At 46.1% G+C, this 26,766-nt stretch overlaps 1 protein-coding gene across 1 annotated transcript in view; it reads left to right on the top strand.

Annotated features, from left to right (window-relative positions):
* The window catches only part of ABCA12 (ATP binding cassette subfamily A member 12), a 644,885-nt gene that overhangs the window by 437,921 nt on the left and 180,198 nt on the right, over positions 1-26,766 (top strand). Inside the window, exons 26-30 of the mRNA XM_078680598.1 lie at positions 11,281-11,596; positions 12,954-13,068; positions 16,730-17,059; positions 18,816-18,885; positions 21,488-21,622. Of these exons, the coding sequence (XP_078536724.1) occupies positions 11,281-11,596; positions 12,954-13,068; positions 16,730-17,059; positions 18,816-18,885; positions 21,488-21,622 (966 nt within the window). The remainder of the gene's footprint in view (positions 1-11,280; positions 11,597-12,953; positions 13,069-16,729; positions 17,060-18,815; positions 18,886-21,487; positions 21,623-26,766) is intronic.

Here is a 26,766-nt window from a genome sequence, read left to right as displayed (position 1 = left end):
GGGTGGTTTGGGGGGGTTACCCCCCCCCCAAGAAAATTTTGAAAAAAAAGAAAAATCCTGCATTTTCAAGCAAATTTGAGAAAGCAGGAAGGTTAATAAAGCAATTGTGAAAGTGCAGTTATTACATTAATAGATGGCATAACATAAGTAGCTGCTTATTCAGTATAACCACAGAGATTCATACATTCCGTCCTATTATGCTCAGGTGCTGAATTCAGACTGTAAGACTTTAAATAAATACCAGTCATCCTGGCAACATGGGGGGTATCATTCCTACAGCGCCAATAAAGCAGGCACCAGCTGTATTATCGAGCAGAGGAAGGTTGGAATATGCATGGCAGGCTTAAGTCGCACATTGGTACTTCAGTCGCACATTGGTATACCGCTCAGTGTTTCCTTTGCAATGTCAATATAAATACTTACATATAAAAATAATAATAACTTCTAAATGCCAAACACAACCACTAACCGTCGTTTCACCTGGTCTACCCCTCACACCAACTCACCCACTCCCATACTACCTCTGGTCATTCTCATACCATTAACACTCCTTGGAATAATAAACCACCACTTCTAGCAGTCTCTTCACTTTTCTGGGCCTACGTTGTTGCCCCTTTTCTGCTCCTTAAACCGGCTCTTTCAAAATTCTTCCCACTGAGTCTTAAAACGTATCACCATTTTCTCCCCCTCTTCCAACCTTCAAAGCCATCTTCAAACACCAGCCTCCATGCCATCTCTTCCCAATCTTGGGCGGACACTTTCCCGTGCCTAGAGGCTGTCCTATACACGGCACAATAAGAAAATACGACTTTACTCATTTACCTACGCACCATCTCCCTCGCCTTCCTAACCACCCAACAAAACTAGGCCAGTTGTATAGTCACTACGTTTGGGGGAGTGAGCTTCGGATTTCCCAACTATCTCTCTGGCATGGAATGTGAAAGTACATTACAGACAAGCAAGGCGCATGAGAGGGGCTTTAGGGGCACTAGAAAGGGAGAGCAGTAGTGATGGGTGCGGGTACTACGAGAGAATAAAACACAACACATGGTAAAATAATCAACGCCGTTGAGGACTTTGAAAACACAGAGAGGGTCGCAGCTCGCAGGGACTGGGTGTGCGTTCCTGTCAGTGGGGATGTAAACATTCCTTGTGAAATCCGACACCCTCCTCACGATACCTACTGAAAGCACCTGGCTGTGCCAAAGTAATTACCAAAACATACATTTATTAGGGAAGGGGGGTGTAGGACACCAACTGCCCCCCTCCCCCACTCCCCCTTAGAAAGCTACGCCTTTCAACAAAATGGGAAGTACAAACCGAAATCACGTGACACATGGTGGCACCAGGTGAGTTGGTAGGTCTGATGGTGTTGCACTCATATTGCGTGTATCATCTTAGTGTCCCTTTGCAGGGGCATAGCTTGGTCATTATGTATGGGGAAGGGTGGGTCAGCTTCAGATTTCCCAACTATCGTGCTGATTATACGAGCAGCAATGTAGGAGGGGGCCTTAAGGATCAGTAGGAAGGGAGAGGAGTGCGGATTGTAAGGACTACTTATCACCCTCATTTTGTAAAATCACCGTTTTTAAGACCTTTAGGCAAGAGTGTGTGTGTGTGTTCTTGTCTGCATGTGAAGTGACATCCAACAAACACTTCACCATACCGAACTTAAAGCACTTGTACCAATCTATTCAATACAGAATACATTTATATGGGGGAGTGTAACCACCCCAAACACACCCTGCAGCTACGTCCCTGTCCCTTTGCTCAGACTTGTGCTCAGTACCACGTGCAGGGACAGCGCTAAGGGCTGAATAACAAAGAAGGAACCTTGAGAGTGAGGACTGAAAAGGGGAAAGCACGGAGTGAAGATGAGGAGATGTAGCAACGCGGGAGTAACAGAAAGAGAAATAACATCAGAAGATGAGAAGTACGAACTACGAAACAAAACAAATAAAAAAGGAAAGATGCAGAAGGGAGACAAAGGAAGAAGGATATATGGTAATGAAAGAAAGCGGAAAAAAAGGGAGTTAGGGTGCACACATGAAAAAAGAATGACAGAAGTTGAAATAAGGTTGAGATGTATTAAAAGAAAAGTTCAGAAACAACCCAGTGAGTGATAAAAGTGAAAGAGAGTTCTAGGGTTCGCAACGGCATTCTCGCTCACGCTGTGCCTTTGAATTTAACTCTTCTTTCTCCCTTCGATCTTTTTATCCTCTCATCCATTCAGCACTCTATTCCTTCCCACTTAATTTTCCATCTTCCCATTCATCCTTTCACCGTACTTTCCTTTCACACTTCCTCCATTACCTTACCTTACTCTCATTTCTTCGTTCAAAGCGCCGCTGCTTGTTTTCTTGCTTTTTCGCTTCCACTTTCTCGCTGTACCTTTCTGTCTTGTTCTCCCTTTGTTCCCTTTCTGATACTCATAGTTAGCTGCTAAAAAATGACTCACTGCGCCCCTAGCTAGTGCCTACTTGTCAGGGGTCAGGCGACTGTCAATCCTCTTTTCCTCCACCACCCATCCTCACTGCTGGACACGGCACTGGAACATGGGCAGGTAGTACTAATTAGTGTAGTATGTCTCTAGCGCCTCATGCACCAGATAAGGCGCCGAAGTGCACCCAGGTGCTCGAGTAAGAGGCTGCCATGTCTGTGGTGCGTAGTTTGTAAAGCATGGTTTTTAACGTGGCATGATTGTGAATAATGTTGGTGCGGTCTGGGCGGTGCGTCAAAAGTGTCACCGTGACTTTGTGGCTGTGCCCCAGGGGCATGGGGTGAAGCAGAGAGTCCACGGTTTAAGTGGTGTGTGAGTAGACTGTCCCTCTTCGAGCCCATCTCCCTGAAATTTGGTCTGCACGCTCTGGTCTTGGTGAGCCTGCACGCGCTCAGCAGCATCTGTCACAGACATCTAAATCTGCCTCCGTGAAAAGCGCGCCAAGTTTTAGGTCCTCTCAAGCCCCGCGCGCGTTTCTAGCTGCTCCACGCAGCGGGATCGCGGCACCGTGTGTAGCGCAATCCATGTCTTTGCTCTACTCTCAGTGCACCACACATGTTTTAATAAAACAATACCCTGCACCAGATACCATTTTTTGGACAAGTGTTTACCTCAAGTTTGCTGTTGAAGAGAAGGCGCTGACCTTTGTTCAGGCACTCACTCACCCCAGAGTGTGAATTATGTTCGAACTATATAATATATTTTCCTGCTAAAGAGACCCTTGGGATTACAATCTTTAGAACAAAATTCTCCTTGGTTTTGCTGAGCAGTGCTTCAAGCTGAATAGTCTACATGAAAAGGATTGTTGAAGGGCAAGGACCATGTTCGCTTCTTTAAACTCGATTTATCAAGCCTAGTATTGGTACTTTAAAAAAGTATACTGTTTTGTTTGCTTGATCAACATACTTTCAAATGTGTGCTACAGAAGTTATAAACCCGTACAGCAGTTTATAGAATTGTGCACAATGTCGACCTATTCCGGTTTATAGAAACTATTGTGAGCAAACAAAAATACATGAGGTATAGTAAAACCCGACCCCTCCGATCAAATAAAGGAAAGCTAGCGCTCACCTATACCTTTCGGTCGCTTTCTTTCCTAGACGAGGCCAGATCCTGGCTGCGCCCTGGGTGAAGGACTTAAGGCTGATGCGGGGGATGTGCTGTTCGCGAGCGTGGGAGTAGACTGTCGGAAGTGCTGGTCGCCGTCACTGACCAAAGAGCATTATCCGATATCTCTTCGCCCCTGAGCTCTGGGAGCCAAGTCCATTTGCGGGTGAGGTAAAGGCGGCGGTGAGAAGGAGATGAGGGCATAAACAACACCGCCTTATCAAGGACTGACAGGAATCGGAGGGAGGCAGCAGCACGAGGAAGGCATGGCGCGTTTGTGGGGCTACGCTGAGCACAACGGTATGTCACCTCTGAAGTTACTCAGGCTCTTTGGAAGGGTTGCAGAGTGTCGCATCCAAACCAGCGTCGCTAAACTCCTGTGCCCCTCATCCAGTGCTCTGGAATGCACCCCGTACCTTCTCTGCAGCCAGAATTTCCCTCGACTCACCGGAGTTGGCATGACAGAGATGTGTTGCTTTGGTGAATGTTTGAATTCGCCTTCTGAATTCTGAGCCATATGACACTACTCCGGGTTCCTTTTTTTGGTCTCATGAAAGTCGCTATAATCCATTAAGTGCTCCCCCGCACCCCAGAAGATTTCGATGGGTCCCAATCAGGGCGACAGCTAGACAAACACTGTATGGGAGCCAGCGACAGACCTTACCCCCAAGCGCGGCATCCAATGGGATGCTGCGCCGGTGGACCAGCCAATCCTGGCACTGCATGCAGCGCCAGGATTGGCTACGGAGGCGTATTTGCTGCTCGCCCTGTCGGCCTTTCTAAACCCGGGCTGTGGCAGCAAACAAGTAACCCTGGGTCCCGCTGGGGAACTTACAGTGTGCATGCTTGAGAAAGTTTCCAACTTTCCCAAGCATGCGCACTGTAAGTTCCCCACTACGGTCTGCTGCAGCCTGAGTGTGTGGACTGTCACTCATGCTGCAGCAGGCCACGCCCACCCCCCCTGCGCAACAGGCGGCTGATTTGTTATTTATACTAGTAGGATTGCTCGGCGGCCGCGATGCTTCCATGTGGGCTGGTGGGGCTACGCCCCTACGCCCCAATGGACGCACCGCTGCTGTTTGGAGTATGTAAGTAGTGTTGGAAGTTGAAACTGCCAGTCTGTGAGTGGCGTGAGTGTTATCAGTAGTGTGAGATTGCAGGGATGAAACTTGGAGACCATTTCAAACCTGCCATGTTAACCTACACTAGCTCCAAGAAGATTAAAATGCTCATACTTGCTCACATGACACAGTCTAATTGTAAACGGAGCCCACGCCGCAGACTTGCAGGCCCCAGGGACAGGCGTGGGACGGATTTGACTGGTCCCAAGTCCCAACCTGTGGCAAACAGTATCTGCACCTTTGAATTTTCACAGGCTTGACCTGCGATTCCCATTGTTTATCCACGGGCTGACGGGATTGCCTGGGTGCGCAGAGGGGGCGGTCGGGCGGGGGTTAAGTACAGAGGCAACCTGCTGGAATTAACTCTGCAGCTGCTCCCTGGACGCCCCTGACGGATGCTGCATTGCTGCCCTGCCTCCTTGCCAGCCCGGTGACAGTCTCCTTACTATTTTTTACCACCCACTGATCCCCACACATGCCAGCTCAATAGGCAGAGGGGGAGTTATGTTGATGTGGACTCCGGTTCGAAAGTCGACTCGTCACTCGGGTCAACAAGCAAATGCACGAGATATTATAAAGGTGCAAGGTTCGTACTTACAAAAGCTCTTGCAGGCGAAGTCGTTAGCCAAGTCAGCCAGAAGTGGACACGTGGACAGTTGTTCTCTATTTTCGGACAAAAGAGGGACTCCTTGCCACCACAGACCACTCCCTCCTTCCTCGGCTCGGACAGTCACATACACCTGCAGCATCCGTGGCAGTCACGTTCATTCGCACTCATAATTGTGCTGTGCATGACAATCGTATGCTCACACACTGTTAACATTCAGAGTGCTAACTAACTCATCAGCAGCCCCACCCACCCTGAAGACGCACAGACGCTGAGACATCTTGTGCACACAGTGGCCCGCGCACCATAAGAGCCTGTCTCAGAGGCCATTTAGTTAATTAAGAGGCCTGGCGTGCGCCGCCGTTGTGCGCACCATTTTATTAGCGAGGGGGCCCCTGGAGTTACTCCCTTGCCCATGCACGTACAATTTAATTAAAAGGCCGTTCGCACACCATGGCCGTGGCCGTGCTCACCATTTAATTCCTCCGCTGAGTGAGGGGGTCACTGGAGCGAGGGGGCCCCTGAACTGAAGCACGGGCCGGAGGCCCCCCTGCAACGCGGGGGCTGCGGGGGCCTGTGTTACGCCCCTGCTAGAGGTAAAAGAGACTGTATCGGGAATAGCAGATCGCACAATTGTGGCCACGCTTCGAATTTCGCTGTACCGCACACGGAGCAACCATTGGCTGCCACGAGATTGGCTGGATCACCTGGGCAGTCGTCAGGGGCAGCAAGACAGGTTAAATAATGGGCTAGGCAACCAGAACGTACATCGCGGCCAGATTGCCCCTGGCGACTGCCAATGCGACCCTTGGCCTTGCGGCACTGCATCAGGAGTGGTTCCTCCATTCTTCTGAGCTGCCAGGAGAGGTCCTCTCTTCAATGGTCTATGCCGGTTCACTTTGGTGGCAACAATTTAGCAAGCTTAGAAGACGTGCCTTATTCAAAAACTTCATGTGTGGGCCTGTACATGAAGTCGCAAGTCCCTTAGGGGCCGAATGTATTAGTCAAGCCCCTTGATCAAGGAACAGCTGTTGTTTTAATGGAATTTCGTTTCATCTTCCTGTGGCAGCAAAATGCATGTAGAGAACTTGGTTCCATCCACTCCATAGTATTTATTGCAAAAACTAAGCAATAGAGTTTGGGGGAGGCCTGGTTGGTAGGGTTACCACCCAGGCCTGTGGCAGGGAAGGGGTCATGGTTGGCCACAAAACAGCTAGATAACCTTGGCATAAAAAATATAAGTGTAGGCGAATTCAAGATGGAATTGGATTTTAAGCCTTTAGCTCAAGCCAGGACAGGGGTACAACGGTCTCTGGCGGAAGGCTGAAGACGCCAGCTACCGCGATTGGCCATTGCTGGCCTGGGTACCCATTACACGGCCCGAGGGATACTGGGGGGGGGGGAGTGGCTACGCCAGGGAACCAAGGTAGGTCCGGTTGCCAAGGCCAATCTCTCAAAGGGTGCCAGAGGGGATCCCAGTATTGCGTTGACTCTGGCTCAGTAGTTTGGAGGACCAGCTGTTAGGGTAGCCCAAGCTCCTTCTGTCTTGAGGGGGCAGGTGTTGTTTGGAATACCATCTGCTATGCTGGCCCAAGTCCCCTCTGTCTTGAAGGGACAGGTAAGTTCTCCTTGCAAAAGACAACTTATGGTAGGACCAGCTGGGTTTTTTCCTGGGTCCATGTCAATTGAATCAGTCGATGCCACATGGGCCCGGGGGGTCGTCAACCATGACTCCTTTGGAGTATGTGCTAGGAAGTTGAATGTATTAGTTAAGTCCATGTCATAATCACAATGCTGTTCTGTACATAGTGTACATTTATATGGAAACTAAAATATGTGTCGTGTTTATGAGATGTAATAAATAAGGCCAGAGAATGGTATATTCTCTAACGCAAGAATGGTGGCTTGCATTGGGTTCTTTCTCAGAATGAACTAAGAGATTATCGGTGTGTAATGCCAGTCTTGTTTGATATATGACCGGTCTCGCTGCGGTCCCTCATCTGTATCGGGATACACCCTGGGATTTGCAAACTTTATCGAATTTATGGTATTTCGTTGTATCCTGCATTGCACGCACACTACATAGTAGGGGGGACAACGCGTGGATAAAGGGTCCATAAGCTTGTTGCTAATTGGTTTTAATAGTGGTCACCCGACTGATTATGTTCAGATTGGAAGAGATTGTGCACAATGTCGTGCGGCTACAACATGGTTGTTTATACTTTAATTTACCGGGACTGGTTGTTGCTACACGTTCAAATACCAATAAATATTTTTTTGTGTACTGAGGCACAGTGCGTAGGGGGGAAGGCTCAGAGGGATACATATATTCATACTTAGGGCGAATGTAACGGTGTCAGAGGCATGCACATACTTCACTTATACATGAGAAGTTTATTATCTAATTTATTGTGCAAGGGTGCCCCCAGCAGGGAGAATACAAAATCGTTTCTGTTGGCTCAGTTTTGCAGCTTGGAGTCTCAGGGTTTACTGTGCCTGTGGCCCCCTTCACACTAACTCCATGGGCTCCAGGTCAAGCTGATGATGGTCTGAGTGACAGGTCCCGGCGCCGCCCTCCCGCCGCCTTCGCTAAACAAGGGCTGTAGACAGAAGACGCAAGGTTGCAATATCTCAATGCAGTGCAATGGAATGCTATTCATTGGACATAATATTTATGACTATTTTGTGGACGGGCAGATAACGGTTAGTACGGTGAATTTTAATAGTTGTGATTGTCATATCCAAAATATATTCACTGATAGACGGTATACTTGATTTTAAACATTTCAAGACTGAAATCTTATCGTTTTTCCTCACGTCAGAAAAATGCCAAGACTTAGGATGCTGTGCGTGTGTGCGTTGATTCCAACCCACTGTACTAAATACATCGGGGCAGATTTATGTTAACTGGCGCATCCCCAGTGAATGCGCCAGTTAATGTGCGCCACAGTGCGCCACAGCTCCGCCACCCATAGTGCGCCGCATATACAATGCGGCGCACCATGGTGCAAGGCAGGGAAGATGCGTGACGCATCTTCCGGCGTACGGGCGGCGCATTGCTGGAGTGCGACATGACTCCTGCAATGCACAGGGGCCACCCCTACATTGCATAGTGTATCACCCTTACGCCTGCTTCAAGCAGGCATAAGGAATTGACGTAGAAAGTGACTGAGTGAAATCTTATAGATTTCACTCAGCCACTTTTAGGAGGCGTTCCTGCGCAGGAACGCCCCCCCCCCCTGCGCAGGAACGCCTCCTTATGGCGCAGGGCTTTACAACGTGATGCATCTCCTAGATGCGTCACGTTGTAAATAGGGCGCATTGTTTGCGACGCCGTTGCGTCACATAAAGTGACGCAATTGCGGCGCTAAGAGGCGCAAGGGCCTCATAAATCTGCCCCATCAGATTTTAAGGAGGGAACCCCTAATGGAAAATTACATCTCTTTCGCAGTGGAGCAAGAATGGAAATCCAATTATATGCTATAAAATCAGTAATGACTTATTGTTGTGATGGCTCTTCTGACCTTGTGATGATGGAAGACCGAGGTGACCTTTCCAGGATTCACACTCATGACTTGCAGATTAAAACAGATATCAACGGCAAGCATTTAACTCACTGACCCGTCTTCCTAACGTCATATACACACACACACACACACACACACATAAATATAATGTGTGTGTATACAAAGAGCCAATGCAAAATAAAAACAACAGCTCAAAGCACCTATGATTCACCAATGAGACACCTAGTGACAGCTCACAATGTCGCAAATTGTAGTAAATGGGTAGGAACATTCAGGACAAAGCCTGAGCCGAAGGTGTCCAGTAGAGGCCAGATTTTATGGAAAATGGGCTAACTAGGTGAATCGGATAGTCTTCTTTTAAGCCAACCTTACGTGACTCTAGGTTAGTGGAGAATTGTCTGCATGCAGTGTTCAGCCCGCGCACCTCTGGGGGGTCTGCCACACTCTGACGCGCCATGTACTCTCGGGTTGATGCAACTGATTGTAATTTCTTCATTGTTTTTCTTTTTCTTGCAAATGCTTGCATTAAAAAAAATAAAAAGAAATGTGACCATCGCACCAGTTTGTCACAGCCAGACATATTACTTTTGCCCATGTTTGTTTACAGAACTTTGGGGCAGATTTATGATAACTGGCGCATCCCCAGGGATGCGCCAGTTATCTTGCGCTGCTGCTCCGCCACCCATGGTGCGCCGCATTTACAATGCGGCGCACCATGGGGCAAAAACGGCACAGATGCGTCACGCATCTGTGCCGTAAAGGTGGCGCATTGCTGGAGTTGCGTCGCAAGCGCGACGCAGCTCCAGCAAGGCTCGGGGGTGCCCCATCTTCACAATGCTGCATCAAGACCTACGCCTGCTTCAAGCAGGCGCAGGGTTTTGACGCAGCATTGGCCTGAGAGTGACTGAGTGAAATCTCATAGATTTCACTCAGCCACTTTTAGGAGGCGTTCCTGCGCAGGAACGCCCCCCCCTGCGCAGGAACGCCTCCTTATGGCACAGGGCTTTGCAACATGACGCATCTCCTAGATGCGTCACGTTGTAAATACGGCTGCCGTTGCGTCAAATAAAGTGACGCAATTGCAGCGCAAAGAGGCGCAAGGGCCTCATAAATCTTCCCCTTTGTAACTAAGGGGTATATGTACAATGAATTGGCGGTGCGTGTCGTTAGCCTCCTGGGCTTAACGGCATGCTCCCCCACTTTGGAAACGCAAGGCTGACCAAATTTACAAGAATGTGGTGCAGGTTTGTGCTTCCCCCTGCGATGGCGCTAAGTTTAACAACTTAGCGCCAACGCAGGCACCCTTGCACCAGAGTGCAAGAGTGTCTGTGTGCACAGGAGGATTTGTTATGTGTATGAAGGTGTCCCTTGCTGCACATAGACAATCCTATAAAAACATTTTGTAACTTTCATGTATGCTGCTTCATGCAGCACACATGAAAGTTACAAAATGGCATTTTTTAAAAAGGTTTGTTTATGTACAGGAAGGGACACCTTGGCATTTTGCTTTTTCCATGAGTGCTGCACAAGGCAGCACACATTTTCCTTTGGCGCGCCACCCTTGTACATAGGGGGCAGCGTCAAATACAATGGGTGTTGCGGTGGAACGCCCACCACAATACCCACTGCACGCCCCTTCCACGCTAAACATAGTGTGAAAAGGTGCCTTATGTACAAGGCAGCATTAAGCCACATTAAGTGGCTTAACGCTGCCTTGTACATAAGGCAAGGCCCCTATTGCCACGGCAAAGTCACAAAAAGTGACGTTCCCATGTCGATAGCGGCTTGTTCATATGCCCCTAAGTATTTCTGTGGCGCTCTGTAAATGCTTATACTGAGATTGTCACCTGTGCTTTTCTACGATTTTTGACACACGTCTGCAATTGCAGCGCTAGATATGCCTTTGTTGTTGAGTTGTTATCGGCGGGAAACATCCTTTACAACGCAACTTTTACCACGCAGTGCTATTACAGCGCAGGTTTTACAACAAAAACCATTACAACGCATTGCGTTGGGGGGCACTCTAGGATAGGGAATAGATTTAATTTACTATCCAACACCTTCCCTAGTGTCCACGGGGACTGGAGTTGGAATAGTAAATTAAACTATTCACTATCCAGCACCCAAGCGCTATGCGTTGTAATGGTATGCGTTGTAAAAAACGCGTTGTAAAAGCATGCGTGGTAAAAGTATGCGTTGTAACGTCATACATCCGTTTTCGGCCCATGTGAACCCTTTGTAAATCTTGATCAGAAACGGACAAGGGGACACAGCGCATTTCCAGTAAACCTAGACCTTTGCTCCATTTCTTGGTTCTGAAAGGGAGCTGCTTGGTGGACCCGAGGATGCTCGAGCGGCTGGTTTGACAACACATCTATGACGCCCAGTTTTACACCTTCTTTTATTTCTTCCTCGCAGGCGTCATTTTCGACAATCTGCCCAGCACCAAAAGACGCCGACGAGCGACCTCCAACAGTACGGCCTTGCCCCGACAAGTGAAGTACACGATCCGCATGAACATTGCCCTGAGCCAGCCGACCAACGCTATCCGGGACCTGGTGTGGGTTCCGGGCCCGCACGAGTCCGCCTCCAAGTACATGACCTACAGCAAGGCCTTCGTCTTCCTGCAGGACAGCATCGAGCGGGCCATCATCGAGCTGCAGACGCAGCTGAGCCTGTCCGACATTGCCGTGCAGTTCCAGCCAATGCCGTACTCCTGCTACACGAAGGACAAGTACGTCATTAGCTTACCAATGACTGACCAATCATGTCAGAGGGCCTGAATCCTTCCTAGAGGCGCCTGGGTATTCTGAAGCAGCTCTCAGTAGGATGCTGCTGCTTGCTGAAAATGTGAACATTAAAAAAAGTAAACATATTCATGTTGAATTCTAGAAAAGTGCCTGGCGTAGTGCTCTTTATACAGAAAGCCCATATCAAAGCACTAGTGCTTGATAATTCAAAACATGACCCAAGTTACAGAAAACTCACTAAAGTGCCTCTTTCCAAAGCATGCACTAGTTACCTGGAGGTAAAAGGTCGGGCCATCACTACCTTGTGATTAAGAATACCTTTCAGTGTAATCTCTCCGCCATGGAAGTGCATAGTTGGGCATACAGCCCTTCCTTTCACTGCCTGGTTACATGGCCCATTAGTGTAGCGCCTCGTTATAAACAAAACACACATAAGTGCATAGTTCTATGCATTGCCATGAAGAGCAGCACATTAGAGCATGGCTGTGCAGCAAGTCCACAAAATAAATGCCTGGTTATATAGAATTCTCCACAGCCAGTGTCTTGCAGTGCAGAACGCCCACAGATTATTTACTTGCTATCTACAGCGGTGTCTGAATATAAAGAACCCCCTGCAGTGCCTGTTTATGCAGAATCCCCATTAATCAGTTCCTGGCACACACAAACCCCCAAAGACAAGTCCCTGGTAATATAGAAAGGCCCAAGATCCTATCTTTCAGAACACTGCACAAAGCAGGGCCTCTTTATAAGGGATCCTCCATCGAAGCACCTTCACAGAATATGCCGCAGTATAGATCTATCTGTGCAACACATTTCTCCAGAACGCTAGCTGGTTATACAGAATGCTGCTTCTCAAAGTGCAGTGCCTTTTTCTAGAGAATACCAGTTAAAGCACCCGATACACAGAAAGTCCTTCATGGCAGCGCGGCTTTGTACAGAAAGCCACAGCTGTGCAGCTGCCTTTTACACAGAATGCCCTGCATAGTCGATGCATATTTATAAAGAGAGGCCCCAGTGCAGTAACTTTTTATAAAGGAAGTCCCTTGACCCTTGCCTGTTCAAACAAAAGCCAGTGTGGCGCACTTTCCACAGTTAGCCTTATAGAAAAGTGCCTGGGGCAGATTTACAAGCCTCTTGCGCCACTTTTGTGTCACTTTTCCCATGTTGAAAGTGACGCAAAAGCGGCGCAAGGGGCTTGTAACTCTGCCCCCCTGTGTATAAGAAAGCCACCAGGCACCGACCACAAGGAAGTGCTCTAGAAGGGTTGCTGTTCAAAGCACTTCATCATTTTTTATTCATTCAACACATTCGCCTTTAAAATATGTCTTTCCTCTGTTTCAGCTTCTTGTACAGTGTGGGTTTCTCGCTCCCCATCGTGCTGATGGTGGCCTGGGTGCTCTTTGTCGCTGCGTTTGTGAAAAGGCTGGTCCTGGAAAAAGACCTCCGTCTTCACGAGGTAGGTTCTCTTACCATGTGCTCAACATAAGCTGGTTAAAAATTAGACCATTGTGTGCCGCACAAAGCATGACAAGAACCTCAGTTTGAGTCCTGGGCAAAGTGCACAGCGGACGTCCAGGCCTAACTCACCTCAGGCTAATACACATTTTAAAAAAATCAGGTTCTGTTCAACCAGTCACCCTAAGAATATCTAACGAATGAATCAGCTTTTGGGCACCACAAAAAATCAATGCAAACAAACAGTGACTTTATGACCTCCACCTAGAACTGGCTTCAGTCTGGACACGTCTAGGTCTGGGTTGTTCCTACTGAGCATCATCTTCAGACTTTTCCACCCATCCCACAATTTTAAGATGCAATTCCATAATGCTGACTCACCAGTAAAGGGCATTTTATGCCTCTGGCCTATGGGCCATCTTGATTGATTCCTTGAAACAGAATGGTCCGCTCTCTACCTGTGGCTTGCATCTTGCTTCCCCTATTTGCCCTAATGGTTTAAGATGGCAGTTTTGTGATATGCATCGCTATGCAAAAAAAAACCTAAAATAAAGTATAACTGCAAAAAGTGGAGCGACGAAGTATGGATAAGTAACAGTTATAGTGCATTCAATATTATACGCACATGTTGACTGCAATACCACCATCAAACACACCTCACTACAGGCATTCAGGTTTCTTTGAGAGAAAAAGCACATGCACAGTTCACTGGGACCCTTCCTCTGCTTCAGCACCCCAGCATTGTGCACAACCCTGAGTCATTTCCTCTACTGTCTATAGTGCTCCATTCTTGATACTAAGGGCCCCATTAGGATGTTGGGTGAATCGCCACCGCCATGCGGGCAGTGGCGATCTGCCCGACATCCTTCCCCGCCTGCCACCCATTTCCCCCCCGCCATATTACTATGGAGGGGGACCGCGGCGGACGGGAAGACCGTCTGCCGCTTTTCCGCCCGGTCAAGGAGTTGACTGGGCGGAAAAGGGTTTCATATAGTGGCTGTGTCTGTTAGACACCGCCATCCATATTAGGGTGAAGGCGGGGACATGCTTTTCCATGGCGGCAACACCGCAACGGAAAAGCATACGGGAATGTCTGGTGGGGGCCCGTTGTGGGCCCCCAGGGACTCCGGAGGGGTGGGGGATGCACATGGGGGGTACCTATGGTACCCCCTGCACTTCACTGTACAACGTGACAGACACCACACAGAGCCTGTCACGTTGTGCATTGAAGTGCACAATGTGCATTTTTAGCATTGCGCCGGGCGGTGCATTTAGCACCGCCCGCCCCAATGTTAAAAATGCAGGATGCGCCCACCAGTGTGGCGGGCACATCCTAATGGTACCCACGGGACCGCCGCACTTATGGCGGGCGGTCTTGCTTTACGTCGGATGTCCGCCCGCCATCCTAACGGGCCCACAAGAATCAGCTAGATGGATACTTCACCACCATTTTGTGCCAGGAATCCCCACAACGAACATTTCTTGTGTCCGGCACCACCACCATAGCAGTCTTCAGATTTCCCAAGTGCCTGAGGATGTTAATTGAAGCAACCAGGAACTCCAAGCTCATAAGATTGCTGTACAAGTGCCTAGTTTGGCCTCTTAAAAGACATGGGGCTGTATTTTTCTGATTCTGTACTGTTAGTCTTGGACTCCAGGCTCCAGTGCGTAGTGGATTGGGAGCTCTGTCAAACTGACCTTAAGGCTAGAAAACTATCACAAGCTATACAATCAGTCGAAAGGCTGCACGGTAACTTCACTTGGAGACACTAGCAGGGTGTGGATAGGATAGTATTTTTAAATGTGCTCCAATCTCTGTGCTACATTGCACCAGACATGAGTTTACAGGAACACACATTTGTTGGTCAAGGACATGTTCCACTCCAGTATAATTGGTGGAACCTCACCAGTTACCTTATTGTCAACAAAAACACCCTGGATTATGGAGGATTGGTTATTTGGTTTCAAGGACCTGCTGACCTGACTTGCAGCTAGAATAATGGCCACATTGGCATCAACCGAAAGTTTCACTTTCACCACACCCACACTGCTGGGTAAGGGCCATATAGTCTATTCTACATCCCTGCTCCAGAATATCTGCTCCTCGAAGTCCTGTAGATCTGCAAAGTTTGGGCTAGATCTTTTCTTTCTGAAGAAGTGGACCTGCTTCTGTTGATCTTCACGACTTAGCTTACAGGTCGGAGATAGGACAGAAGAAGTTTACTTTTCATGTCAGACTGTCCACTGTAAAAACCCCTGCTCAAGAAGCTGCAGTTGTGTTTTCATCGGTGAAGTCTTGATAATATTTTTGCAGTCCACGGAAGACTCCCATGTGAGCTTTTGCCAGCGATGAAAGTGGTTCTAAACACTTAGGATGACCAATTCCAGAGGAACCATGATAAAGGGCCCTGATAGTGCTTGAAACATGCATGTAAGTAAAAGGCTATTCGGTTCCACTGAACTTTAAAGAAGATCCCCGATTGGGCTTGAAAAGTTCATGTTGGTATGGATAGTTGGAAATATATTTTAACATGTGCATAAGATGGGAAAATAAAATACAACATTTTGTAAGATTTATTTGAAATCCTTCTTATTCTGTTAATCTTCAAGCAGTGTAGCGTTCAATTGTGGCAGAAATTCCCAACTGAAGCGATGTGATATGGTACCTACAACTGCATGACTGCCGGCGCCTCGTGGGCCATGTAAATGTGGAGGCGCAGAGTATGGAGGAGCAGCACCCTGCGTTCGAAAATGGAGGGTTGGTAATTGGTTCCTCAGGGAGGTCTGTTTGTATCCAATCCATAATCTCTAGGGACTGAAAGATGATTGGATGGAGGACACTAGAAGGATACATTGCAGATGTTGGCCTTGGAGGGAATCAAAGAGTGTTTCTTGCCCGTATATCGTGAATCCCCCCTCATACTCTGCCTCTGTGCAACCAGGAGTTTGCTGCCATCCACCTCATATGCTTTGCATTCGCACTACAACTGAATAATACTTAAAACACAGGACGCCCTTGGCTGTTAACTAGCTTTTTGCTGGCCCAGTTGCATTCCGAAGCCCTTCCATTCATAGAGGCGAATGCAGCACCTTTCTGTGGGACCCCTGATTATTAGCAGCATTGTGAAATGAAAGCATACTCATGCACGAAAGTGGGATTGCAAGAGTGTTACAAACTGCCGTGTTGAGGCCATATGCTAAAAGACATAACCTCATTGTAGGCTGCACCTACTTTAGGATTTACACTGGAAAACTCACTGCAGAAACCGAAGGTGGTTCAGCCATCCACAGGTAACAAGTGCCTCATCACCATGTTACTATGTAGAGAACTACAGAACCATGATGTTTATCCAACTTTGCGGTTTTCCATATGACCGATGAAATATGTAGTTTGTTGAGCTAGTCCCAACGGTTTATCTTGTATCTGACTACTTTGTGGTACTTGCAGTCCTGCATATTTAAAGGGAATTTATAACAAAAGAAACCAGAATAAACTGTTGTGCTAAAAATATGCCAAATCTCTTTGAATCTCTCACACCAGACATGATGCAACTTAGAAGCTCTGCACCTCCACAGAGGAAGGGAAATAGAAAGACCTGATAGCTCCCTTGGTTGTTGCCAAAACCACTCACTAATTCTGTGGCATCCTTCTCTCTCTGCAGTACATGAAGATGATGGGCGTCAACACTTGCAGTCACTTTTTCGCCTGGTTTATCGAGAGTGCCATCTTTCTCACTATTACTGTCATCATTCTTGTCATCATCATCAAGTTCGGGGGCATCTTGCCAAGGAGTGATGGTGGATTAATCTTCCTCTTCCTCATGGACTACAGCCTCAGTATCATCGCTATGAGCTACCTCGTCAGTGTATTCTTTCACAACACCAACATCGCCGCATTAAGTGGCAGTCTCATCTACATTATCAGCTTCTTCCCCTTCATCGTCATGACGTCACAGTCCAGCACACTGAGCTTTGCAGGGAAGACATTGCTGGTAAGCTATCAACAATCTATCAAAGACGTATGTGCTCTAAGTGCTAATTTATGAAATTCTAGCTTGATCAAGTACCATCATATATTGCTTTTCCTTAATTTCACTTAGTGCCTCTTTTGGTAAAAAGATATATCATTGCATACTTCATTTTTGGGATACACTCACAGCTCACATGTTTTTCACTATTGCTCTTCTCCTGCCTACAGCTCCATTCCCATGCCTTCTTTCACCTTAAACCTCTCACTTTACCTTTTACCTCCACATTCTCTTCTACTATTTGATTTAAATTTTTTGACACCCCCTGAGGGCTTCCCTTTATTTCGTATTCTTTAACCTCCCTCCTATCTAACCACACCCTGTATCCTGCTCTCTTTGTTTTAAATGGTACAGTTTGGAGGCTGCCTGTGATCAAATCTTCCCTTTCTAGTGATGTCTCAACTTCTCCTCCTTCTTACCTTTTCTGATGGTCACTCCTCAGACCAGTAACCCATCATCTGCATTGCGCTGCGCCTGGTGCTGTTCTCTCTCTCTTTTATCAGTAGAAGAAATACTGCTGCCATCGAAGCCAGACGTCCAACCTTTATATTTTCGTAAATTTGAGTTGTGTGGACTTCATCTTCATCACACCCAATAAGTGCCAAGTGCAATAAGGATCGCATGGTGGATAAATGTTTCGCACCAAATAAATCGAAAAATTGATACATTTTTCTAGTATATAAAAAAAACACACTGTGAAGAACTTATATACAATATTTTTATTTTAAACCCAATCATGTTGAAAAGGTTTTTTGACCAAACTTTGGTTTCATCAATTGAGAATTTAATCAAAAAAAGTTTTGTCAGAAGTGCCGTCTTTAACTTGATTTTTCACGACTTGAGCCTCCTCCTTAAAGGTTTTCAGTGACAGCCAAAACATTTTGTGCTCTGCCTGAATTGTTGGATTGTTGCTCCCTTTGGATGATGTTGTGCCTTAGGACCCATGTTTTTGGCATGGGACGGAGGCTGGTCGCAACTCAAGCTGATGCTCTGAAAATTCAGTTAAGTTACACAACTCAGAAGAATATTCTGTAAAGCATGTGAAACACCTCAGGTGGTCAGTGCCCCTGTTGCATAGGTCTTTGTGTTTTGTGTGTGGGGTCTCAGCTTTGAAGTGTTTCATACTTCTAATTTTCTGTATCAGCAGTAACTGTGATTACAGCACTTAATATATTTCTTGTTAGGTCTATTGATATTATGCACAGGTTCCCTCTTCTATCCCTCCACTATCCTTTTGCAATCCAAATTACGGACTAACATTTCCACCACTCAAATCAAATTAATTTCGTATTTCCCTACACTAATTCAACGCTATTCCTTCTTGGGTTCCCGGAGTAGCGTGCTACACGCCAAAAAGTGCTTCAACACCTCATCTGGGGTAGCAAGCGCTAAATAAATGCAAACCTTTCCCTCTTCTATCATCCCACTATCCTTCACAATCCAAATAACAGACTAACATGTCCACCACTCAAATTAATTTCATATTTCACTATACTAATTCATCACTAATCCTTTTGGGTTCCTGAGTAGCGTGCTACTAGCCAAAAAAGTGCTTCAACGCCTCGTCACTGGTAGTAAGCGCTCTATAGATACAATTACAATACAATACAATACAATACAATATGTCCTTGTCATGTTCTAATTGGTAAAAAAGTGAATGTATACCGCCACATAAAGGTGTTAACCCTGTTCCTTCACTCAATATATTTGTAATTTGCAGGGCCTGTTTTCCCCGACAGCCTTAAGTTATGCTGCTCAATACGCCACTCTGTATGAAGAACAGAGCCTTGGTAAGTTGGCCTATTTTTAAATACTTATTTTAAAAACATATTTTATGGCCTAAAATGCAGTGCTCCCTACAACAATCAGTTTCAGAGCCATTGGCACTGTAATGGATGTTAGAATAGTAGTCTTTATTTATGCTACTCAGAGACTGATTCCCCAAAAGAGCTGGAAGGGCAATCTCTAGAGGGTGAGAGTGGAGTCTAATTGCTGTCCCCCTTTAGCCCAGTCAGTCAGAGAGAGCGTCCTGAAAATGCTTTTTTCTCAATTAATTGAAAACAAACTTCCTGGAATTGAAAGGATACTTCTCCATCCCCCTCCCCCTCCTCATGGCCCCATCTCCAACGTTTTTAGTTGCCACCAGACCACCCTTAATTTTTTTGAGTTTTTAACTTCCAACAATGTGAATGTATAGAATGAAATAGGAAGGTGATCCTGCTGAACCTGAGGTAGCTGTGGGCTTTTTCGACAGCGGATTTTGCTAACTTTTTGCGGCTCGATTTCAAACTTGTTCTGACCACGATTAAGGTCAAAATATCATCATGGTTTATGTTAGCACTTTTTTTTACTTGAACGGGTGAATAAGATTAAAATGAGTACCGTCTACCAGCTACTTTTCATGTTTCAGGCAATTAGATGCATCCACCCTAAAATCATTATCAAATAAAAAGATACATTTTGTGCTTGGAGGTTAAAGAGCAGGAGAACAAACCTTAAAACTATGTAGAGCCTTCTTGGGTAGTATGTCGGCTTTTATAGCTCTTGAAATGTAATACAGAACTGCTACATATCCAACCTCATTGCTAGATTTAATGACGTCAGCTCATCATCTTCACCTTCAAGGGGTTCATTTAGTTTCATTACCCCAAATATTTCCAAAAATCTCTTGAGAGATATGTAAAACAGTGACTGTTGTATGCAAGAAACTAAAAATGTAATCAGCTAATGTGTGGTCCAAAGTGGGATATTCCAAACAGGAACACATTCATGATCAAAGAGTATCAATTTAGGATTCCGCACAGTTGATTTGGGATGCTTTCATATCAGACAGAACTGTTTTCGAACCCACAACAGGAATGTGGGCTGATTCTAAAAACAAATTATTTAAGTAGTTTATTGGAAAGTAAAGAGAGTTGTTTCAGAATGTGTGAGGATCTTGATCATGACCTCTGGGAGTAACACATTTGGCAGAGATGTGTGTTCCAAAATCAAGAGACTATGAATAGCAGTGCTGCCATCAGAGATGCCTGAGCTGTCAAATCATGAATTGGATTATCAGGGCCAGGTCGGATGAACCCAAGCACCCCGAATTATTCCTCAATTACTCAACTCTGCTCTTGCTGTACATGATCTTTGTTAGGTGGGACGAGAGACACAGCACCATGAAACAGTCTTTATGTCTCCTGCTGGATAGTTTCACTGCTGGTGCAAAAAAGCGGACCTGCTGGTAACTCGTAAGTACAACCACCAATACCAGACCCACTCGACAAAGATTTTCATATATGCTGGTGTGCATATGCATTATTTGCTCCTGACTTACTCTTGACTTCCTCTTAACTAATTACAGACTTATTCATGGTTACTTACCTCCTGGCCTACTCCTAGCTTACTTCTGACTTGCTGCTAATGTACTCTTATCTTACTATTGGCCTACCCATGAATTTGCAGGAGTGACTTACACAGAGAACAAAGAAAGGAAAGATAATACCCAGTCTGGTACAGGAAGATATGGGCAGAAGTTCAAGAGAGGGAACAAGAGGACTCAAGGAAATACAGTCGGGGCGATACCTTGTCATGTATGGTCTAGACCTGTGGTTCTTAACCTGTAGTCCGGGAACCTCTGGGGGTCCACAAAACTACCCAGGGGGTCCGTGACTAATAATAAAATGAAGTAATATTAACAGATTAATAAAGACGATATGAATAAAGAAGAAATGTTCAAATGAATATGTTCAAAAACGTTCTGTAAATGCGAAGGAGTTTGAAACCAGAGGCTAAAAATGAAGTAAGTATCCTGAGATTGATTTGTGGGAGCAGTGCAAGTGTATCAAACAGGATGTAGTATGGACAATGAGTAGTCACTGCATTTTGTTTTGCAGTTCAAATCATCAAAAATGCATTAGTCCGGGGTCCTCTGCTTCCAGAAACGATTCTGTGGGGGTCCCCGGATTCCAGTAATGATAAGGTGGGGGTCCACAGAAGTCAAAAGGTTAAGAACCACTGGTCTAGACACACTCAGCCATTGAATAGGGTTACATTATTAAAACATATTTAATGGGGAAAAACAGCATTCCAGGTATTCTCCAGATGACGGCTGTGTTAATGAAAGATCAAAGTTTGTGGAGTAGCCTAATTGTAAACTCTAATGTATTTTACTCTTTGAATCCCTTTTTCATTTGCTGCTACATCACCTGAAAGATAAGGGACTTGAAAATGTGTATTCGTAATGAGCACATGGTGCAAATCACCATTGAACTCTGTTTGACAGCTCTTTGAGCCTTTTGTATCTAGGAGCAGAAAAGAGGAGGAGTTGAGTTGAGTCTCTTGCGTGTAAACATAGTGTGAAACCAAGTTGACATGTTTTCTTTCTCTCTGTGACTTTCTCTGTAGGGCTTCAGTGGGACAATATGTATTACTCTCCCGTGACAAACGATACCTGTTCATTTGCCTGGATGTGTTGGCTCCTGCTTATAGACTCGGGGATTTACTTCATCGTGGGCTCGTATATCCAGACGGTCTTCCCAGGTAAGACAAATAAATAAATAAATAGTTTCCAACCCTATCTCCAAACATACACAAGTAGATTTTCATTCCTGCACAGGTAAGGAACATATGAAGAAGCAATGATGAAGAGGCATTTACAGAGTTAAAGTTTCTATAGGATAAGCTGCTCAAGTTAGATAATAGAAGATCACTTAGATAAGTGAATGTGTGGATGGCACGCTGTTTTCCTAGATACAGATATTTGGTTCCCTCAACTTTTTGAATTTTTGATTAAACTTGCACCAACTTTAATTTCTTTTAGTGGGAGTAGCCCAAGTAGTGCTGACTGCCCAAAACAGCCTACCCTAAGGCCTTCATTACGAATGTAGGGTTACATTCCGATCAGTGTGCAAACACACAGTCTGTGCGATTATTACTCTCAGTTTGCCCCGATAAGTTCCGACAGGTCAAATCTACTGAAGTTCTCCGGGGAAAAAACCCAGGAAAAAAGGCAAAAAATGCAGAATTCGGTGTGTGTTAAAAACTGATTATGCATGCGATGCCTCCTTTTCCTGCTCCAAATTCAGAATATGAGATATTTACCCTGGTGTAATGGTATTTACGTCACGTGGTAAGTAACTATGCTATTCCGACAAACTTGTACTGAGGAACTATGAGGTGACTCTGTGCTCCTGGTTTGTGTATTCTAGATCCTAAGGAATGACTCACCCAGCCAGCGAAACTAGGCAAACTCCACCATCTCTGCATAAGTATGACGAACCTGCAGCAAGCAAAAAGTAGTTGGATGGTTGATCTGACAAAAATATACGGGATGATTTAAAGTTTGGGAGACAGGGCACTCAGTCACAAATGTAACCGAGTATGTGACTAAGTACCCTGTCCTCCAACCTAACAGTGGGCCAACATTGCAGCTGTGCTGCAAAACCAGCCCCCAAAACAAAAAAACTGTCCCCCAGGGGTCGTAAACTGGCCCCCACCGTGGCAGCCCACTGGGGAAATGACCGGTGCCCGCTACGGCCAGTCAGGCCCTGATGTTGATTCTGAGCACTTATACACAGTACTCTTTTTTCGAGGCCTGGCTTGACAGCACAGATGTCTGCAGAATTAGTGTTACAAAATCTTTAAAATATACATAGGGTGGGCTTAGGCTCTATCCACAGAAGATTTATTTGATCAAATCACGCTGTTGGCTATTTGGTGTATCATTCCGATCGTCCAAGAAGTGTACCTACATTGCAGTACATTAGGGGCTATTTACACCTGATAAGCACACTCACTCATCACACTGTTTGGTCACATTTAGCTTTATATCTCCTATGTGCAATTTATACATAATGAAGCAGTTCTTTTGTACTGTATTTTCTCTAACATTAGTGAAACATGTAGAGCAGTGCTTTAAAGTGATAAATGCATTCCTGCAATCGTTGAATTTAAAAAGCATTTGTGAATGCCTCTGTTTATTTTTATATATTTTTTGTTAACTAAATATTTATAAAGCACTGATGTATACCTATCCAAAAGTATATTGCCGCTCGGGCACTAATCAGAAAGAATTGTCAGAACAAAGACCTAAAGTACCTGCCAAAGCCACTAAGAGGGACTAAAGAGCAACTTTTTTAGATGTTTTCTAAATTTCAACAAAGAATCTTGAGAACTGAGGGAAAGTGGCAAAGTATTCCAGTGCCTGACTGCTGGGATTGACAAAGTTCTTCCCCGAGAGTAACTCGACCGCATTTGATCACTGCAACTAAAGAGCTCCTTTCTGATCTAAGACTACGGCTTGGAATGTAATTAGCAAGTTTTTGAGCAAGGGGTTTTTGGCACCCATCAAAATGAGATTTATGGGCCAAAGAATGATATTTTAATATTACTCTGCTTCATCGGGAGCTAATTTAAAGAGGCTAGAGGAGGAGAAACTAGGCCAGCTCTTTTCAAGACAAGCCCAGCCGCCATAGTCAGCAGCTTCTTGGGAGCCATTGTGCCTAGATCAAATTAGATGTCATTGCAATAGTGAGGGGCGTAGATTGCATTTGCGCTACAGGTGCAGTGGCACCGGTGCCCAGAGACTTGAGAGGCTCACTGAACCCTGGGTATTTCACAAATCAATAAGCAGCAGAGAGGCAGCTATTTACATTCTTGCACCATGACACATTGGTTCCGCCACTGACAAGAGTCCAGACTAGCTGCACTGTGCGCATTTAGAATCAGGAAATCGAGAGCAGATGCAGAACCCGCTTTAAGGCGCTCAATTCAGACAGACGGGAGATAACAAGAGATAACGATTTGACAAGGTTTAACCAGAGCCGAACTTACCCCTGAAGTTCTTAACTCGTGGCTCTGGAGTGGGTTTTTCAGTGAGACGAGACAAGATGGCCATAACGGGAGCTCTCAGGCTAGAAAGGGTATAAAGGTGGACAGGATTTCTGTTTTGATCCATTCAGTTGAGTTTATTCAGAAACATCCACGACTCGCTTTATAAGCAACTAGCAGCCCGTCCCGACGTTGTCCGGGAGCAAACAGGCTTCAGGGCCCCCGCCCGCCCCAACGTTGTCCGTGGGTCCCCCGGAGCCTTCCTCCATATATTGCAGTATTATAACTCTATGTTTCCTTTGTACGCTTTTGTAACCTGCACACGTCACTTGCTACCTCTTGTATTTGTTGGGTCACAATTCTCACTTTTGTAATGCACTCACTTTTGTAATGCACCGTTTGCTACCTCTTTTGCTTCATTTAATGCTCACCGCTCCTCCCCGCCTGTATTTCACCTACGCTCACCGCTCCTCCCCGCCTGTATTTCACCTACGCTCACCGCTCCTCCCTGCCTGCATTTCACCTACGCTCACCGTGGCGCCGCGGCCAGTGCGACTGACGCTTGAATCTGGGGATCACGGTTCGATCCCCGGCTCCGGCGGCATGTTAGCCCAGCACCATGTGACTCTGGGCAATAGCTTGCTTAATCTTCCCGACGGCCCCCAGATCCTAGAGACCCTTACGGGTGATTGTGCGCTTTACAAATATGGATTATTATTATTATTTCACCTACGTTCACCGCTCCTCCTCGCCTGTATTTCACCTATACTATGCTCACCGCTCCTCCCTGCCTGTATTTCACCTATGCTCACCGCTCCTCCCCGCCTGTATTTCACCTACGCTCAGGAGTTTCACCTATGCTCACCGCTCCTCCCCGCCTGTATTTCACCTACGCTCACCGCTCCTGCCCGCCTGTAGCTTTTGTATTTCACCTACCTCATCCTCCGCTCACCGCTCCTGCTTTATTCAGTCTTTACAGCACCACTGCATTCTCCCGGTTTCCTCCTAACGTTTTGGCCTCCTGGCCTTGCTCACAGGTGGGAGACATGACGTTCAAGGCCCCATTGTGCTCCTGTGGTGCTTTTAAAGTTTGTAGAGTCACGTGGCTGCATGTAAATATTACAACTCCCAAAGTGCACCACTCATGTTGTTAATATGCAAACAGAAAGTTCTAATTTTAGTAAATATCGACCCTTTAAGTTCATAACTTTGAAGTGGTGCACTGTTGTTGGTGTGGAATAGTACATTCGGGGCAGCCAGGTGAGTATTCCTCGTAGCACATTGCTTCGTTTTTTTTTTAAAGTCTGTTTAAAACTCCATTTCACCAGCACGATCAAAGAATGAAATAATCCATTTTTTAATTCCTTCCAAACGCACGCAGTTGATTTCACCCTTTGGCATCTCCTAAGTAGGCTGGGTGCGTTCGTGGGTCATGCTCCTCGTAAATTACAACACACAGCATCTCCAGTTACCGGAGCCCCCGACCCTTCAGGGCAGCCTCTAAAAAATGAGCATGGAGAAGCCCATTATATTTATAACAACAAACAGAGGCCCAATACAGGTGAAGGTTTGCTTTAATCAGTCTTTACAGCACCACTGCATTCTCCCGGTTTCCTCCTAACGTTTCGGTGCACTCCAGACAGAGATGCGCTGCCTGCATAAGGAAGACACAACCGGTGATCAGAGACACAGCGCCTCCGTGGGACAGCGGATCACTGTGTGAGAGCAGAGACAGACGCAGTGACCATCGCTGGAGACACGGTGTGTGGGGAAGTGTCTGCGTGTGAGGGAGGCTCTGGCTGAGGAACTTGTCACCGCCGGCCTCAGGCCTGAAATGGAAGTGTGAGGAGCCGGAGCCCTGTCCAGAGGGAGGCGGGGGAGCGTGGCCCGGCCAGGGCGAGAGGAGAAGGAGGAGGAAGCAGCAGCAGCGGCTCCTTGGCTCCTGATGTCAGCACGCACGTCGCGGCCGGCCGGCGCTACTTCCAAGGGACTACTTTTTTTTTAAAGTAAATATTTTAAATAACGTATATTTTTTTATTTTATATAGCCTATGTCCATCTACAGACCCTGCCAATTACAACGATGTATCGGGTGTTTGGATTGGCGCTGTGGTTCCCGAGTTTACCCGCCTCAAAGGTTCAAAGTTCTTCCTTTATAATAGTAGTATAGATCATACACATTATCAGCCCTCTGCCTCAAGCCACTATCATCCTTAAAGATGATCTGAAGCTTATTGCCAAAGTCAATAGGTCTTGCCTATGTGAGCTATTGATTTGTAAATGGTTTTACCTATGTTGCACAGCAGCACAGCTGAAAGTACAAAAAAAAGGTATTATGCAGTCAGTATTTCCCGTGTCATAACACTTTAAAAAAAATTGCTTGTGAAAGTCCAGGTTGGGAGGCATCTCAGAGGGATAATATGCAACACGGAAGGTGTAAACACCTCCCTACCTTGCCTCCCGCCAGCAAAAACAAAAGCGCTATGACACGGAGAGTGCTGCCTGCGTAAAAAAACACATTAAAATAAAACTTTCAGCCATGCTGCTATGCAACATGGCAAAAAACATTAAAAAGGCCAATAGGTCACATAGCCGAGAACTACTTTTTTTTGCCATTGCTTGTTTTTTCAATCAGAAACCCTATAGAGGGTTTCTGATTGAATGAGACGGAGGTTGCTAGGGAGTTGGTTCCAGGCTTTGGTGCCTAACACTGCGATAGATCTCCCCCCTTTTGTGATGATTCTGAAAGCTGGGGGTTTTAATAGATTTGCATTGGATGATCTGAGGGTGCTGCATGGAGAATAGCGAATGAACCTGGAGTGGAAGTACTGGGGGCCTGAGGAGTGGAAGCTTCTA

Source organism: Lissotriton helveticus, chromosome 3_1, assembly GCF_964261635.1.
Source record: "Lissotriton helveticus chromosome 3_1, aLisHel1.1, whole genome shotgun sequence".
Taxonomy (NCBI): domain Eukaryota; kingdom Metazoa; phylum Chordata; class Amphibia; order Caudata; family Salamandridae; genus Lissotriton; species Lissotriton helveticus.
The sequence above is the reverse complement of the archived record's forward strand: the minus strand, read 5'-3'. Positions and strand labels throughout refer to the sequence as shown.